This window comes from Notothenia rossii (genome assembly GCF_949606895.1).
Source record: "Notothenia rossii genome assembly, chromosome: 1".
Taxonomy (NCBI): Eukaryota; Metazoa; Chordata; class Actinopteri; order Perciformes; family Nototheniidae; genus Notothenia; species Notothenia rossii.
Window position 1 is genome coordinate 49334975 of NC_136912.1, and position 16862 is coordinate 49351836.

General features: G+C 40.4%; 1 protein-coding gene and 1 long non-coding RNA gene across 3 annotated transcripts; one reads left to right on the forward strand and one right to left on the reverse strand.

Annotated features, from left to right (window-relative positions):
- Positions 1 to 32: 32 nt before the first annotated feature.
- LOC307035275 (E3 SUMO-protein ligase ZBED1-like) lies at positions 33 to 8037 on the reverse strand. Of its 2 annotated transcripts, XR_013807060.1 has the most exons (4): positions 7722 to 8037; positions 6766 to 6855; positions 226 to 4598; positions 33 to 103 (listed from the first exon to the last, which is right to left on the reverse strand). XR_013807060.1 is itself a non-coding variant. In XM_079674391.1 (3 exons), the coding sequence occupies exon 3, from the start codon at positions 3242 to 3244 to the stop codon at positions 1601 to 1603; it is 1644 nt and encodes a 547-aa protein (XP_079530517.1). In that variant the 5' UTR covers positions 3245 to 4598; positions 6766 to 6855; positions 7722 to 8037; the 3' UTR covers positions 43 to 1600. The 2 variants fall into 2 exon arrangements, 1 of the variants encoding a protein (XP_079530517.1); XM_079674391.1 differs by having other exon boundaries at positions 43 to 4598.
- Positions 8038 to 10884: 2847 nt separating this feature from the next.
- On the forward strand, positions 10885 to 14470 carry LOC307020298. The gene is made up of 3 exons (XR_013802837.1): positions 10885 to 11384; positions 12874 to 12921; positions 13116 to 14470. It is a non-coding gene; the product is annotated as an uncharacterized lncRNA (long non-coding RNA).
- Positions 14471 to 16862: the final 2392 nt, after the last annotated feature.

The following is a 16862-nucleotide window of genomic DNA, read 5'->3' on the forward strand; positions in this document are numbered from 1 at the left end:
ACACACACACACACACACACACACACACACACACACACACACACACACACACACACACACACACACACACACACACACACACACACACAGCAGTGGTGAGGATCTCAGCCTGCCACTGACGTTCAACCAGTAAACATCAGCAGTTAGCTGTTAGCAGTTAGCAAACAGAGATCACAGCTCCTCATATCTTTTCAGAAACTGGACAAAAGTTAAACAAGTACAAACCACAGACTGTCTGTGTCATGGCGAATACAGTCGCTGGTTTATTTATGTCTGTAGGCCGTTGTTATGAGTGTGGAATGAGCATATACAACGTTAGCTTAGCCTGGTCGACCCAATCTCCATTCAGAAAACAAGCATTTTAAAAGGTTTTTCGCCTGCCGTCTTGTCAAGCATTAATTCATTGTTTTTACTAACCGGTATCAGTATGTTGTTACTTCGGCATCATTTAGAAACGTGTATTACAATTTAATCACGGTAAAATATGTTCATTTTGTTGTAGTTGTAGCTCCCGAGCCAGCGCGTCTTGTTTGAATGATGCGAGTAAACACAGCTGGCAACAGCAGTAAAACTCGAGCGATTAGAGCGAAGTCGCGTCCGGTGTGAACGCAGCATTACAACGACCCCTGATAGATCTAGCGAGAATATTTATAAATATAGATACATTTTCATAACAAAACAATGGGGTTGCTATAGCAATGGTAAATCATTGTTAATAATTATTGTGAGGAATAATTAACATTAACATGTGATCAGACAGTCATTCACATGCAGTAAATTAATATGTATTCTGATTATTATTAATAATAATATTATCGTTAAAGGTGAACCGTGCAATTATGTTATTCAGGAAGTTTGTATCAAACAAGTAGCCCTTCGTATTACTCAGTACCCTTGAAGTAGCCCTCTGTGACAAAAAGGTTGGTGACCCCTGTTCTAAACGCTGTAATCAATACTCTAAAAAATACTTCTCGGCTCGTTTGGTTTCCGGTCATTCCGGATGTTGTCACATGCTACTGTCGTCTGTAAACAATAATGTATTCAAATAAACTGTACCTTCATTTAATATTCAGCATGGTAGTATCTCGACATCTATAGTTGTAGTATTAAATCAGTAGGCTTCGGTTTGCACCACTCCATATCATTTCGCTACTAAATTCACCTCTTTAGGAAATCGTATATTAGCCACATGCTACATGCGTAGATGAAGGATTTTCAGAATAAAAGCTTAACTGCTTGTGCACAAGAATTTCTGGTTTTTCAGTATAAAAGAGCATTAAAACTGACGGCATGTTTAAACTACATTTCCCCATTAAAACATTGATTTTAATTTCTAACACTTATTGAATAAAGTTTGCTATATTCACTAACTAGTTTGGCAATATTATTCCGTGCATGTGTTAAAAACCTTATTTCCATTTGATTCATTGGATTACTCGCGTGAATGTTTAGCACGTAAATGCTTTCGTTTTTAAAACCGTCCGACCTCGACTACAAAACCATCAACCAGTTGCATAGGATTAAAAAATGTCAACACTCACTCACCCCGTCTTAAACATTCCCAAAGAAGTGCCTCCGTCTCTCGTTGTGCTGGATGAAGTCACTGGCAACGAGTAAACCCAAAATAGTCCCAAACAGACGCAGAGGCATTTTTCTTTTTTACTAGTTGTCCGAGTTCGGGGCCGGCAAATGCTGCCGCCATCTTGCTCAGCTCAGCTCTGTGCTGAGCTCTGAGAACGGGAAAGACGGACTGCCCTCCCCTGCCCTCTGCTGGCGCGTGCTGTGCATTACAACCAATGTCGTCCCTGTCAAAACTCCGTGTCAGTGTAATAGAATGAAACGCATCTATGATTTGGCGCACAGTCATTGACGTCACGGTATTGAAAATCATACCGGGGTATTTCGAAATACCCTGGTATACCGTAATACCGTCATACCGCCCAAGCCTAGTTCGGCCCTCCAAGTATGTCTTCATTTCATTTTTCTCTTCTTCCGTCTGTTGATCTTCATCAAAGGCCATCAGCATTGATATGTCCTGCTGCTTTTCCCTTTGCCTCTTTGGTGTGGGCTCACTTTCCTCTGCGCCGCAGCTGTCCTCTCTCTGAGCAGTAGCTTCTTCTGCTGGAGATAAACTCTCAGCCAGATCCCACACCGTTGTGTATGCATCGTCCCGTTTTTCTGCACCGAGGAATGACAAGCTCTTGAACCGTCGGTCAAGGACTGCAGCTTGAATATATATGCTGCCCTCCAGACTCCCTGTGAGCTCCCACCTTTTGTCGATTTCCTCTGTGATTTTTTTCTTAACTGCCTTCACGGTCGTGCTGTCATCATCACGACTCAACAAGTGGCGCCTATTCATGTTGACGAGCATCGGCAGCGTAGCAGACAGAGATGCGTTTATATCTTGTGAGAGCAGCTCGGTGAGGGTGATCATGGGCCTCAGCACGGAGACAATGTCCTCCGCTGTCCTCCATTGGGCAGTTGTGAGATCCAGATCTCGGTCAGACTGGTGGGTGGTCCCGGGTTCTGAAAGCACAGCTGTAACCGGACATCTCTGTTCCAGAAGACGCTCCAGCATTGAATAAGTGGAGTTCCATCGTGTGGACACATCTTGTATCAGTTTGTGTTCAGCCACATTCTGTTGCTTCTGTTTCAAAGTGAGAGCTGCTGTTGCCTTGGCACTTTTTTTGAAGTGTCCCACAAGGCGTCTGGCAGCAGCAATCACTCGGCAGATGGGATCTAATTTAACAGCCGCGTTTATGCACAACTGCAAGGTGTGCCCCGCACAACGAATTCCCTGGACATTACCCCAGCACGGGTTTTGAGATAGCTGTTTAGCGCACAACACCATATTAGCGGCATTGTTGTGTACCACAACCCTCTTTTCTGGCGGAATCCCAAACTCCTCCATCACTTCGCTGAGTCGCTCTGCTATGTTGGCAGCTGTGTGGCTCACCTCCAGCACTTTAGTCTCCAACACGAATGAATGTATTTGCCATTTTTGGGAAATAAAGTGTGCCGTCACAGTCATGTAACCATCCATTTGGTTGGAGGTCCATGTGTCAGTAGTGAAGCTGACTGCTGTGCAGGCTTTAAGTTTCTCCAAAAGTACCTGTTTGGTCGTGTTATATTTGTTTTTAATGGCGTGCATTACGGTGTCACGTTTGGGTACAGTGTAACCCGGTTCGATGAACTTCATTATCTTTTTGAACCCTTCCCCCTCGACAATGTTTACAGGTCTCATGTCCAGTGCCACAAAATCTGCAATTTTGTCGGTGATGTCTCTCTTCCTTTTCTCGGAAAGAGGGGGCTTCAAAACGAGTGTTGTCTGTGAGAGTTTCAATGGCGGCTGCGAAGATGAAGTTGAGGTAGATGCGGTGGCCCTATCAACGTATAGTGGATGAGCCTATTGAGAGAAATGCACATTAATTTAAGTTTACACTAAGCCTAATAGCCCATAATATGACAATACATTTTATCTAACAGGCTTTTTATTAAGGCTAGAGCCGCAGAGCGTCCATCTTTTAATGGCTTGAACGGTACTTACATGTTTCAGTTGATAAGTCATGTTTGTAGTTGATGAATGATAGGGGAATATTTGCTTGCAAAGTTTGCATATCACCATCTTCGGGTTGTCTGTTACTTTTTCGAAATGCTCCCAAGCTCTTGATTTTACGCCTGACATGGTTAAAACTATCAGCTTATCTGACGTGAAAACAAGTGACTCACTGTCACCTCCTTTTTCCCTTTTTTTTTTTTTTTCAATCTTTTTTTTTTTTTTTCGGCGACCAACGACCAATTAAATCTTGACCGACCAAAGACTCTTTGGCCGACTAACCTTTGGTCGACTAATCGGGGGGCAGCCCTAATGATTAGAGACTTTGGGGGAAACCTCAGCTTTATGAACATCCTGTCTGTTGCTTTGGCCAGAGGGCTGAGGGTCTTTCCCTCCGAGGAGGACCAGGCCTGATGGAGGAGGACCAGACCTGATGGAGGAGGACCAGGCCTGATGGAGGAGGACCAGGCCTGAGGGAGGAGGACCAGGCCTGAGGGAGGAGGACCTGCACCAGCTGCACCTACAGAACTTAGCCCATGCTGGGCATAGCTGTTACCACCTGCACAGGCCTAGCCTGTCAATTAACAGATTAACATTTAGTGTAACTTATGTATATTATTTCGTTTTTATTTTAAAAAAAATGGTGATGGTTCATGCTTGATAACTTTTAGTTCATATTTCAATAAATTGTATTTGCACTCCTTTTGTCCATTATTCTTACTGAAAATGTTAAATTACACATTCACATCTGACTCAAGATTGGCACCATTGATTTGTGACGTTTTTTTTTTGTAACTTTATAGGCCTGACAATAACCACACTGTCTCTGAGGTGCAACGTAAAACACAAAACACACTGTTAGACTACAAAACTAGTCAGTGTGCAGGTCTTTGTGTTACAATAAAAGTGTCTCTTAGTGAATGTCCTGTACTGCTCTTAAATCTCATAACATCAGCTTTTCCTTTCCCTCTTGAATGTTCTTCTGGACCCTCAGAGAAAGAGAAAATGGTGAAGCAGTCCTGTCTCTCAGGCATGTCCTTTCCTAACAGAAATATCAAAAAACATATTATTGCAGAGCAAGTGTGTTATTTAAGAAAGAGGTGTGTTTGTTTGTTCAGGGGCTATAAATATAATAATTTTTTTATTTGAATGTGTTTTTTAAATCCAACAGTGTACTACAAAGATAATCATATTATGAATAAACCGTTCTAAATTCATCAACATTGAAATAAATGTATTATTAAAATAATATTTAACTGTTATCAAAACTTAGTGCAACTGTAGATGCTTGCTCTGTTCGGTTGTCTCACTGAAAGAATCACTTTTAACATGTTTTTTTACAGTCAGTATGCAGAGACAAAGGGTCGCAGTTCTCACTATGTTCAATAATATTTGCCTTAAATACATTGAAATGTGAAAGTTGAACAAAAAAGTTATGTTGCTTGGTAAAATGTAAATGTAACCTTTTTCCTAAGAAAGTACACTCAACATCACTGATGTGTAGGTGATCTAGTATTTAGTCATGTTTAATGGCATGTACAGGACTGTCTCAGAAAATTAGAATATTGTGATAAAGTTCTTTATTTTCTGTAATGCAATTAAAAAAACAAAAATGTCATACATTCTGGATTCATTACAAATCAACTGAAATATTGCAAGCCTTTTATTATTTTAATATTGCTGATTATGGCATACAGCTTAAGAAAACTCAAATATCCTATCTCTAAATATTAGAATATCATGAAAAAGTATACTAGTAGGGTGTTCAACGAATCACTTGAATCGTCTAATTAACTCGAAACACCTGCAAGGGTTTCCTGAGCCTTGAAAAACACTCAGCTTGGTTCAGTAAACTAAATCACAAGTATGGGGAAGACTGCTGATCTGACTGCTGTCCAGAGGACCGTCATTGACACCCTCCATCAGGAGGGTAAGACACAAAAAGAAATGTGTCAAAGAGCAAGCTGTTCACAGAGTGCAGTTTCAAAGCACATCCACAAAAAGTCTGTTGGAAGGGGGAAATGTGGCAGGAAACGCTGCACAACCAAGAGAGATGACCGCAGCCTTAACAGCATTGTGAAGAAGAGTCGCTTCCAGAATTTGGGGGAGCTTCAAAGACAGTGGACTGAAGCTGGAGTCCAGGTATCAAAAGTCACTGTTCACAGACGTGTCCGGGAAATGGGCTACAATAGCCGTATTCCCATGGTCAAGCCACTTCTGAACTCAAGACAACGGAAGAGGCGTCTGACTTGGGCTAAGGAAAAGAAGCACTGGACAGCTGCACAGTGGTCCAAAGTCCTCTTTTCAGACGAAAGCAAGTTTTGTATTTCATTTGGAAGTCAAGGCGCCAGAGTCTGGAGAAAGGCTGGAGAGGAGCAAAATCCAAGTTGCTTGAAATCCAGTGTGAAGTTCCCACAGTCAGCGATGGTTTGGGGAGCCATGTCAGCTGCGGGTGTTGGTCCACTGTGTTTCATCAAGCCCAGAGTAAATGCAGCTGTGTACCAAGAGATTTTAGAGCACTACATGCTTCCGTCTGCTGAAAAGCTCTATGGAGATGAGGAATTCATTTTCCAGCATGATCTGGCACCTGCCCACAGTGCCAAAACCACCAGTAACTGGTGTACTGACCATGGCATTACTGTCCTCGATTGGCCTGCAAATTCCCCTGACCTGAACCCCATAGAGAATATGTGGGGTATTGTGAAGAAGAAGCTGAAAGACACCAGACCCAACAATGCTAATGAGCTAAAGGCCACTATTGAAGCATCCTGGGCATCCATAACACCTCAGCAATGCCACAGGCTGATTGCCTCCATGCCACGCCGCATTGATGCAGTAATCCGTGCAAAAGGATTCCCAACCAAGTACTGAGTGCATTAATGGACATTTTCAAATGTTTGATTGTGTTTTGCTGTTATAAATCTTTTTTTTTTACTTGGTCTGAGGAACTATTCTAATTTTTTGAGATAGGATTTTTGAGTTTTCTTAAGCTGTATGCCATAATCAGCAATATTAAAATAATAAAAGGCTTGCAATATTTCAGTTGATTTGTAATGAATCCAGAATGTATGACATTTTTGTTTTTTTAATTGCATTACAGAAAATAAAGAACTTTATCACAATATTCTAATTTTCTGAGACAGTCCTGTATATCAGTGTATTAGAGTCATTACTTGATGCATTCTTTGTAAAGTATGAAAAAGGTGTACCTTGGAATCCGTGCTGAAGTTCTCTGCTGTTAGGAGTCCAGATCTGTCTCTCCTCCTCTGGTCCAGCCTGTCTGGGTCACCTTAAGGAGACTTTGAACAAACAGATGTAAAGTTACATGCGTGGGTTACAGACTTCTTTACATGCAAACAACTTTTTATCTTCTTTTAAAAACAGGTCATAATCTTATTGTTATACTAAAGAAATTGCTGGATATCACAGTCCTTATACTGTATCAGTTTGATTGAGTATTATTGTGTGGGTCCTTTTTATTTTACTGTTACTTTGGATGAGGTTTTCATGAGTCAGTCAAATTAATTTGTTTTCATATAACAACAATTAAATGCAGGCATTAAGTTACATGTTCCGTTCTACAGCCACGATAAGGCTGTTTCTCAAGTGTGATGATAATAAAATGAAAAGAGGCATTGGTAATAATATTAAAAACAACAATGTTTGGGTCGTTAGTCGGATAGGCGGTTAGCTGCAATAAATAACTCCAGTTCAACAAACCATATTACAATATCTATGGGAGCGTTATTTCTGGACCATCTTGAAATGTGACGTTCATATTTTAAAGATACACACATTTCATTGTGAGGTTGATTTAATATACACTAAGTCTCTCTTCACAATACGTTGACGTTAGCTAGTCTATTTTATGCTATAGTAGAGCATAGCTAATTTAAATGAACCTTAACAATGCATACAGTTACCTAACCAGCAAACTAACTATCTAACGTACAAGGATGACCTTATTTTAGCAACCTCGCACAGAAGCCTTTAGGTATACAGTAGCATCCCACTTAATGTTTTACACTCTTGGATGCTACGCATAGCATCGTTAGCACAGATGGAGCTACGATTGCTCAAATGCTAACCCAACTCTAAACATTCATGAACGTTAGCTTAATAAAAACACCAGTAACATAACATAAAGTACGCAGGGTTGACTTACCAAAGAAACTGCATTCATGGACGGCCTGTTTCAACCGCAGATAAATCCTATATTTGCATGCCTCGAGGCCTCATTTTAAACACCAGGAACCAACACAACAAACACGGCCGAGTTCAAGTAGTTTTCTCCTCATGAGCTGAGCCGCTGTAGCATCACAGAGCCAATGGAGCTAACGGAGCTAGCAGAGAGGAGCTAGGAGCAGCAGTCCCGTTGTCATGAAGGGGGAATCTAACTATATGCAGAATATGTTTTTGTGGTTCCAGGCTAGAAAAATGTTCATTTTCTGATGTTAAGTTGGACATTTTAACATAGGGTCTACGGCAGGGGCGGATCTATAAAAATATTTATGGGGTGGCAAGAGGGTGGCAGGAGAATTTCAGGGGTGGCATCCCCTGGCAGAAGTATATGCTTATTTAATAGCAGTCATATCAATTAATGTTAGTTGGAAGCCACAATATTAATATTTTAACAAAATAACATTTGGTGACACTATTGTGGCACATCAGTAAAGCCTTAAATATAAATATATAAGGTGGCAGGCTTAATTTAATGAATTTTAACTGAACAATAACTGAATGATTTTGTCTCACTCTTAGACCAGCATGGGTACCAAATCTATGCAGACTGCTGCAATAAGTACGATAATTAACTGTCTCATCGATGTGTGTCTGTATGAATATGATATTATTAACAATCATATACTTCCTATCAAGTGTCAATCACTGTTAAGATTCACATATTATGATAATCATATGTTATTATTAAACAGACTATTTTTTTTGGAGGAGTTAATGATGAATGTTCCTCAAGATGCTTGCTCACCCTCCTTCAAATTTGAAAGACAAGTAATTACTATCATATATCAAAAGATTCAAAGGAACAGTTCAGCGCCCCACAACTTCATTGCAAACAGTTACAACCTGGACTTTACATCAGAAAGAACAAACATTAAAGAAGTGACTAACTGCATCAGTTAGGGTTAAAAAACGTGTATTCAGATCAAAAATATACATCGCTGCAGTTATGATCCAATGGAATGCCCGTACCTACTGGCCTAGTTAAATAAAAGTGGTTACTTTTTTTTGGCTGGGCAGTGAAGTTTTACACACCGTCTTATTTGACTTTCTCTGGACTTAAAACTGTTTTTTGGGGGAAGACCCCCACAAAGAAAAAAATATATTCACACGTAAGGTCATCATCTTAACAGTTTATTATGCTCATCGAGTCATCCGTGAGCAGAGCATCAAGTTGGCATGTCTATTACAGCTGAATGAGGCGAATACCATCGTGTTCAGCAAAACGCCTCACAAACTGATTAAGATTTAAAGCTATGGTGCATTTTGATTCAATGCTGAGTACAGCCTGAAGAACATATCGAGGATTAAAAAACTAATGTCACAACAGGACTTAAAAAAGCTTGTCCATGCTTTTATCTTTAGTAGACTCGACTACTGCAATAGTGTATTCACAGGGCTGACAAAGAAATCCATCAGAAAGCTGATTCAGAACGCTGCTGCACGTGTCCTCACTAACACCGAAAGAGTGGATCACATTAGTCCGGTTCTAAATCTTTACATTGGCTTCCAGTCGGCCAAAGAATTGATTTTAAAGTAGCTACTATTGCTAGTTTTTAAATCATTACATGGTTTAGGACCAAAGTATATTGTTGAACTCCTACATAATTACGAGCCATCAAGGTGCCTCAGGTCTTCTGGGACGGGTCTGCTATCGGTTCCGAGAGTGAAAACTAAAAAAGGAGAGACAGCATTTAGCTATTATGCCCTGACACTCTGGAATAAACTACCGAAATCATGCACATCCGCATAAACGCTTACTATTTTTAAATCAAGACTAAAAACATATCTCTTTGGCTGCTTTTAATTGAGATGCACATATTTACACTACAGTATGCCTTTTAAACGTATTGTATACCTGTGGTGTTTATTTTTTATTTTTTTATTATCTTTGCTTTGTAATGCCTGTTGTAAAATGCCATTATATATGTGTTTTTACTTTATTTATCCTAAAAAGTATTTTAATTTGTTTTGTAAAGCACTTTGAATTGTCGCATACAGAAAAGTGCTATATAAATAAACTTGCCTTGCCTTGCCTTACAGCCAAATTTGACAGGCTCTTCTCTGTCATTGTAGACCGCAAACACCTCATTCCTTCCGTCTACTTGGATCCGAAATGCTTCTCGTTTTGCGCTGTCCCCCCGTTCAAATGAAATCGCCGCCAATCATATTTCCAGGCTCGCGACAGGGCCGGGGGAGGGGTTACAAGGCTCACGTCTTGTGCTCCATTCACTTGCACTCGGACATTAGAGATTTTCTCTCATAAATGTCCGATGAGCAACAACTTTCCTTTCAAAACAAAGCTGTCAACTGGGGTGTCAGCTGGGGTGGCAAGGCATTTTTCTGAGGTGGCAGCTGCCACCCCGTGCCACCCCGTAGAACCGCCACTGGTCTACGGGAATTGCTCCCATCTGCATCCATCGCCTACAGTTTGCAGCATTGGGCTTCACCGCACTGTCCCGGGGTTCGCCGCTTGGCTCTGATAGGCCAGAAGTCGGTTTGATTGCATTCGGGCTCGATTGCTTATTCTGTCTGAGAAGCCCGGATGATGCTGCATAGCAATTTTTGACGTCAAATTTTATACACCGAATTTTTTGACATCGAATTTTAAACACCGAAATATTTGACGTCAACATTTTTTCACTTTAATTTTTAGGATCTGAATTTGAACATTCACATTTTTTTAACTTGAATTTTTACATTTTTATTTCACATAGTTAAATTCAGAGCAAAAAAAATTCAGATACATGATTTTCAAACTAATTATTTTCAATGCTATAAATTCGGTGTCTGATAAAATTCAAATACTTCTGTCTCTTGTTTGCTTCCATAGCAATGCTCCATGTTTTTTAGGCTGTAAACTTTAACTGTTATGTAAGCCAACTAGACAGACAGTTTATCACTCTTCCTCCTGTACATAGAGAGCCGCAGTGACGCGTCGTAAAACCCGGAAGTAAGTTAGCATTTTTAGCACTTCCGGTTCCTTCCTCAAAAAGCAATGCATTTTTTCCATAGGGTTTTAGAAAATAGTTCGAAATAAGGTCTGTGGTTGACACAAATTTAAGAGGTAATTGACGTTTTGTTCTACGACATTAAATACATCAGCAGTGACCCCACTGGGGATTTTTGAAGAGTTTACGTGTCTGAAAAACGATGGTTGTTACCGAATGGCTGAATAGGACTACAGAAATTGTCGAGGCCGTTGTACGTCATTACGCCGAACACGTAAACACTCCCGCTAAGTTTGTTTCCCCCTGTGTTCTGCTTAAAAGCTAGTACCTGCCTATCTTTAGTATCTGGATATCTATATCTGACCATTAGAATCTGTATTTTTGAAATTGTCGTTTTTAACACCGTAGTTTTACAAATTATAGAATAATTAATTACCAGTGTTTTCCAATTTTACTCGGCAGTTCGTTTCGTTGGCTAACGTTAGCTAAAGCTAGCTAAAGCTAGCGCTACTAGTTAGCTACGCAATGGTTTGTTGCTTTGCTCCGGGTTGCAGCCACAGGTCTTCGCATGAAACGTGCTTGTTCTATCGTTTCCCGGCCAATGTTTTCCAAAGGAGAGTCTGGATTCGTGCCATGAGGTAAGCTGACGTTACATTTTTGTCCATGTCACGGTGAAATGTAAATAATGGGTAGTGTTAAATATGTTCTTTATTCTCGCGTCCAGGAGAGAAGCTTTAAAATGAGACTAAATGGAGTCTCTGAAAAGATTCAAATGGGATACTTTAATTAAAAAAGGCGCGTTAGTGTTACAGACAGAATATTGTTCCGGCAGAAAACAGCTGTGATCTGGTTCTCCTGAGCAAGAAGAAGACAGCGGATCTCTCCTCCGGCGCTGCTATATATATCCTCTGCTGGCTCCTCCCCGCCAGCCGGCTCACCTCGTCTCCAATGTCCGTTATTGCATTTAAACAGAGGATAGGTTCTTTTCACATTCAATATATGCTTAACACGCCGTTTCTCCTCATATTCTCTTTCATCACTTTTCATTTAACACATTCTAAACGCTGTAATCAATACTCTAAACAATACTTCTCGGCTCGTTTGGTTTCCGGTCATTCCGGATGTTGTCACATGCTACTCTCGTCTGTAAACAATAATGTATTCAAATAAACTGTACTTTCATTTAATATTCAACATGGTAGTATCTCGACATCTATCGTTGTAGTGTTAAATCAGTAGGTTTCGGTTTTCACCACACCAAGTCATTTCGCTCCTCAATTCACCTCTTTAGGAAATCGTATATTAGCCACATGCTAAATGCTAACCGTAGACGAAGGACTTTCAGAATAAAAGCTTAACTGCTTGTGCACAAGAATTTCTGGTTTTTCAGTATAAAAGAGCGTTTAAACTGACGGTATGTTTAAGCTACATTATACCATCAAAACATTGATTTTAATTTCTAACAGTAGTGACTGTATCGCCGTTATAGAGATGGCGCTGCTGAAAAGACCGCAACACAAGTAAAGATAATGAATACATCCTATTAAAACCTGTGTGGCTTATATGATAAGTCTTATTAGTACAAGCAGCATAACGTTTCACCATGTAACTAAAGATTGTAGTCAGGGAAATCAGTTTGACATATTGAACTAATAACAAATCACCTCTGGCTGGCAGAGAACTCTCTGCTCCATAGCTTCTCTTGGACGTAAAATCACATGTACATTTTACATTTATATTTAATTTAATATTCCATCCCTCACATACTTTTGTATATATAATAACTTATATTTTGTTTTTCTTGTTATGCTGCTGCAACACAAACATTTCCCAAATTGGGATCAATACAGTAATATCTTTTCTTAATTAATGAAGAAATATAACTATTATAATTAGTGTAGCAGCTGACACCTATTTTCAATATGGATTAATCTACCATTTATTTCTTTAGTTCAATTTTCATCTATAAAAATGTCAAAATAGTGAAAATGTTCACGAGACTTATCAAAGTGCAAGGTTATATCTTTAGATGTTTTGTTTTAGCCTATGTACTGTATGTCTTAACGCTCTTACAGTATATGTGACGGTGTGACTTCCATGAAACTATATTTTATATCTTCCCAACAGACGAGCTGACAGAAAACCTAACACTCTAACAACCACAACATTGCAAAGGCGAGTAAATGTAAATTAAAAACTATTCACAATTTTATTATTTCTTCTTCTTTCTTGCAGTGAGGTGAAGCTGACCTTGCACTTGGTGCCAGTAAGGATGTTCCTCACGCAGGCTGAATGTTTCTCCTTCCTTACTGACAAAGAAGCCCTTGATTTGCAATGCTTCACTAATTGTCATTTCCCTGGCTCCGTAGGGACACTTTACCTCAAGCACAGCGGAAGACCCTACCAGACCATCTGGAGATGCCCCCAACATTCCTGATTGGGAGAGCCACAAATCTGACTCATGGACCTGCATCTGAGTTGCAGTGGTGAATGCCCTGACGCCCTCACATTCATTCATAGTCCCCCACTGTACAGACAAAACACCATCAAGGGCCTGTTGTTGCCTTAGCACCCTGGCAATAAAGGAAGCAGTCACACGCTTTGACCTCAGGACAGCTCCAAATTTGCTGGCAGTCAACCTTCCTTTCCTGAACAAATGCCAGTTTGGGCTGGTTCGCTGACCAGTGGTAGCCACCTGAATTGCCCTCTGTTGCTCTTCAGACAATGCCATGCTTGCCACAATTGCCTCAGGTCCCTGATGCCCAACAGATTTGATAATTTCAGGAACAGTAAGTGTTTCCAAGCTGTAGTGTTCCTCTTCTGGCTCGGGGGAGAGAAGCCAAGAAATTCCTGAGAACCTGCCCCCGAGTCTGTCCCTCAGCCAGTCACGATCTTCGGAGGTAGGCTCTCTTGTCAGCGGGTTAAATTAGTTATTGGTTTCAACAGTCACATTAAAACAGTTACTAAATCAGCTTACTATCACCTAAAGAACATATCTAGGATTAAAAGACTAAAGTCACGGCAGGATTTGGAAAAACGTGTCCATGCTTTTATCTTCAGTAGACTGGACTACTGCAATGGTGTCTTCACAGGTCTCACTAAAAAATCTATTAGAAAGCTGCAGCTGATTCAGAACACCGCTGCTCGAGTCCTCAATAACACTAAGAAAGTGGATCACATTACTCCTGTTCTGAAGTCTTTACACTGGCTTCCTGTGTGTCAAAGAATAGATTTCAAAAATACTGCTGCTGTTTATAAAGCACTGAATGGTTTAGGACCAAAATGCATTTCTGACCTCCTGCTAAATGATGAACCATCCAGATCTCTCAGGTCTTCAGGGACTGGTCAGCTTTCTGTCCCCAGAGTAAGAACTAAACATGGTAAAGCAGCGTACAGTTATTATGCTCCAAATATCTGGAACAAACTCCCAGAAACCTGCAGGTCCGCTGCAACTCTGACTACTTTTAGATCCAGGCTGAAGACTGTTCTTTTTGTCGCTGCTCTTAATTGAATTATTAATATCTTAGACTGCACTGTAACTTTTATCCATGTATTTTTTCTTTTAATGTTTATTTTATTAGCTTTTCTTTTTAATGACTGATTTTAAATGCCATTTTCTTAATGTCTTTCATTTTTTGTAAAGCACTTTGAATTGCCTTGTGTTGAAAAGTGCTATATAAATAAACTTGCCTTGCCTAATAAAGATTTCATGTGACACATACAATTGATTTGTTGATGGGAATTAATGTGAATAAATTAACTCGGTCTTAAAAGGTTAACGGTACTCTTGCTATCACCAGTGCTTGAATTGGGCCGGTACTCACCGGTACGCAGTACCGGCACTTCTGATTTTTACCCATGTGGTACCAGCAGTTCTTACTGAGTACCGGCACCTTGCCGGTACTCAGTAAAATGCCGGTACTCAGCCGCCGGCCGCCGGCGGCACGTCATGACGGCCCGGACTGGCCATCGGGGGAACCGGGAGGTTTCCCAATGGCCTGGCCTGTTAAGTGGCCTGAGGATTTTTTTTATACGTATATATTCTGAACGCAACGCAGCGCAAATGTGGGTCTGACTCTGCCTCACAGAGGGTGACTGGCTGTCTACATGACGTAGCCTGCCGACATTGCCACTTTCATACAGATCATACTAATGCCCTCGATTGGTCTCTGTGTGTCATTCAAGCTCGGGAGGGTGTGTGTTGGTGTATGTGTGGCGCGAGCGAGCGAGAAAGCGCGCGCACCGGTTATGTGTATTGTTGTTAGCATCTGGTGCTAGCTAGCTGCGCTAACGGATATAAGGAGCTGTTTCAACAACAAGGTGGAGGGAGAATCCTTTGCTGTCAGACTGAGAGGCTGATAACTACAGCTCTGGTGAGGTAAATTACTCTCTGAGTGTTTAGATAGTTAACTTAGTTTAAGTTATCTCAGTGGGTCTCAAACGGTTCGGTCACCATTTATGTAAACACATATTTCCATTTGAGGGGGTAGTGATTAGTAAAATATGCATGAATAATACAAACAAAATGTTAACTAGGTGAAAAAAGGTAAGATACACTTGTTGAGAGCTAAAACTAGTCTTTGCTGTTGCCTCAAAGAGGAGCAGGGGGGAGAGGAGGGAGACAGGAGAGGCCGATTCAGGAGCCCAGACACAACTATAAATGAACCAAAAACAAATAAATAAACAAGTTTCAATGTTTTTTCATATTGGATATTGTATGTTATTGGTTATGGCCATGTACTTATGATTTTATGATTATTTAAATGTATACATTTTTGTTTCATATGGGTGTAGTCTCTTTATTTCCCCCTCAAAATGCACCAGATTGATGCATTTAAGTCCAACATTTAAAAACAAATCTTACCGGGGGAGCATGCCCCCGGACCCCCCTATAAGATTTGAGGCCCGGCCCCACTGTTCCCAAATAGATTTGCAAATGTTTTTAAATAGTAACCCATCTCCATATGTTTCTTTTTGGGTAGTAGATTTAAACTAGAGGGCTATCACTTTGTGCAGCAACGCTATTGACAAATAAATCCAGCAAAATGGCACAAAAAACTGGTAGTGGCCTCAGGGACGAGGAGTCATTTAACCAGCCAGTAGGAGTCAAGCTTTACTTTCTTTTATATCCATAAAGAAAAAGTAAATCTGTTTCCAGTTTTTTCATTATGGATGTTGAGAGGTAATCATATATCTCTTCATTTTGCTCTCAAAGTGCACCAGATTGATGCATAATATATATTTGTTTAAATCCCGGGGGAGCATGCCCCCGGACCCCCCTAGACTAGAGGGTGTCAGGTCCACTCCCCACTTATAAAAATAGCACTTTACCACTGCACCCCCTCTAATCTCAGATGCACCCCGAGTCATTTTGTTTGAGTACAGTGAGCCTTTCTAAAATATACAGAAAAGAGACAAACCCACTGCATTATAGGATATACTATGACTTTGTGCCAAATACTTGTTGCTGATTTAGAGTACTGGCACCTTTTTTATTCCAATTCAAGCACTGGCTATCACTACTCACCGACACTATAAACCTTGTCCCTCATGCTAGCCCTGACAACACCGGTAAGCACACCTTCATCTAGGCTGCACTGTAACGTGTCCTGACTTGTAGTGGTTCTCTCCTCTATCTACACTCTTCTTGTCATCTTTGTAAAACGATATCAGACTGGTAATTGACACAGCCATGACTTCTAGTTAAATTCAGTGTGGCTAAAATTAAAAGCTTTGTTAAAATATGCAAGCACGCGAAAGTCAAATTCAGCTTTATTGTCAAAAATTCTACATGTGTTATACATCCAGAAATATCGAAATATCGTTTCCCACAGTGTGACATGTATACATAAAACAAAAAGGGCCTAGATAAACGTGGTATACATTAAACAAAACGGGCCTAGATAACCGGGGTATACAGTTTAAAATGTTAATATATTTAAAGTTTTCAAAGTGCAGTTTCAGTGCAAGTCAGTTGAAACGATCTTAAGTTGGCGTGACGTTGAAGTCGTGCGACCCTGCTGCTGTACTGGCTTGTAGTTCGTTATATAGCATAACGTTAGCATTTTGCTTCTGCCGACTAGATTTATTATTCAAAAATTATAAAAGTAGGGTTG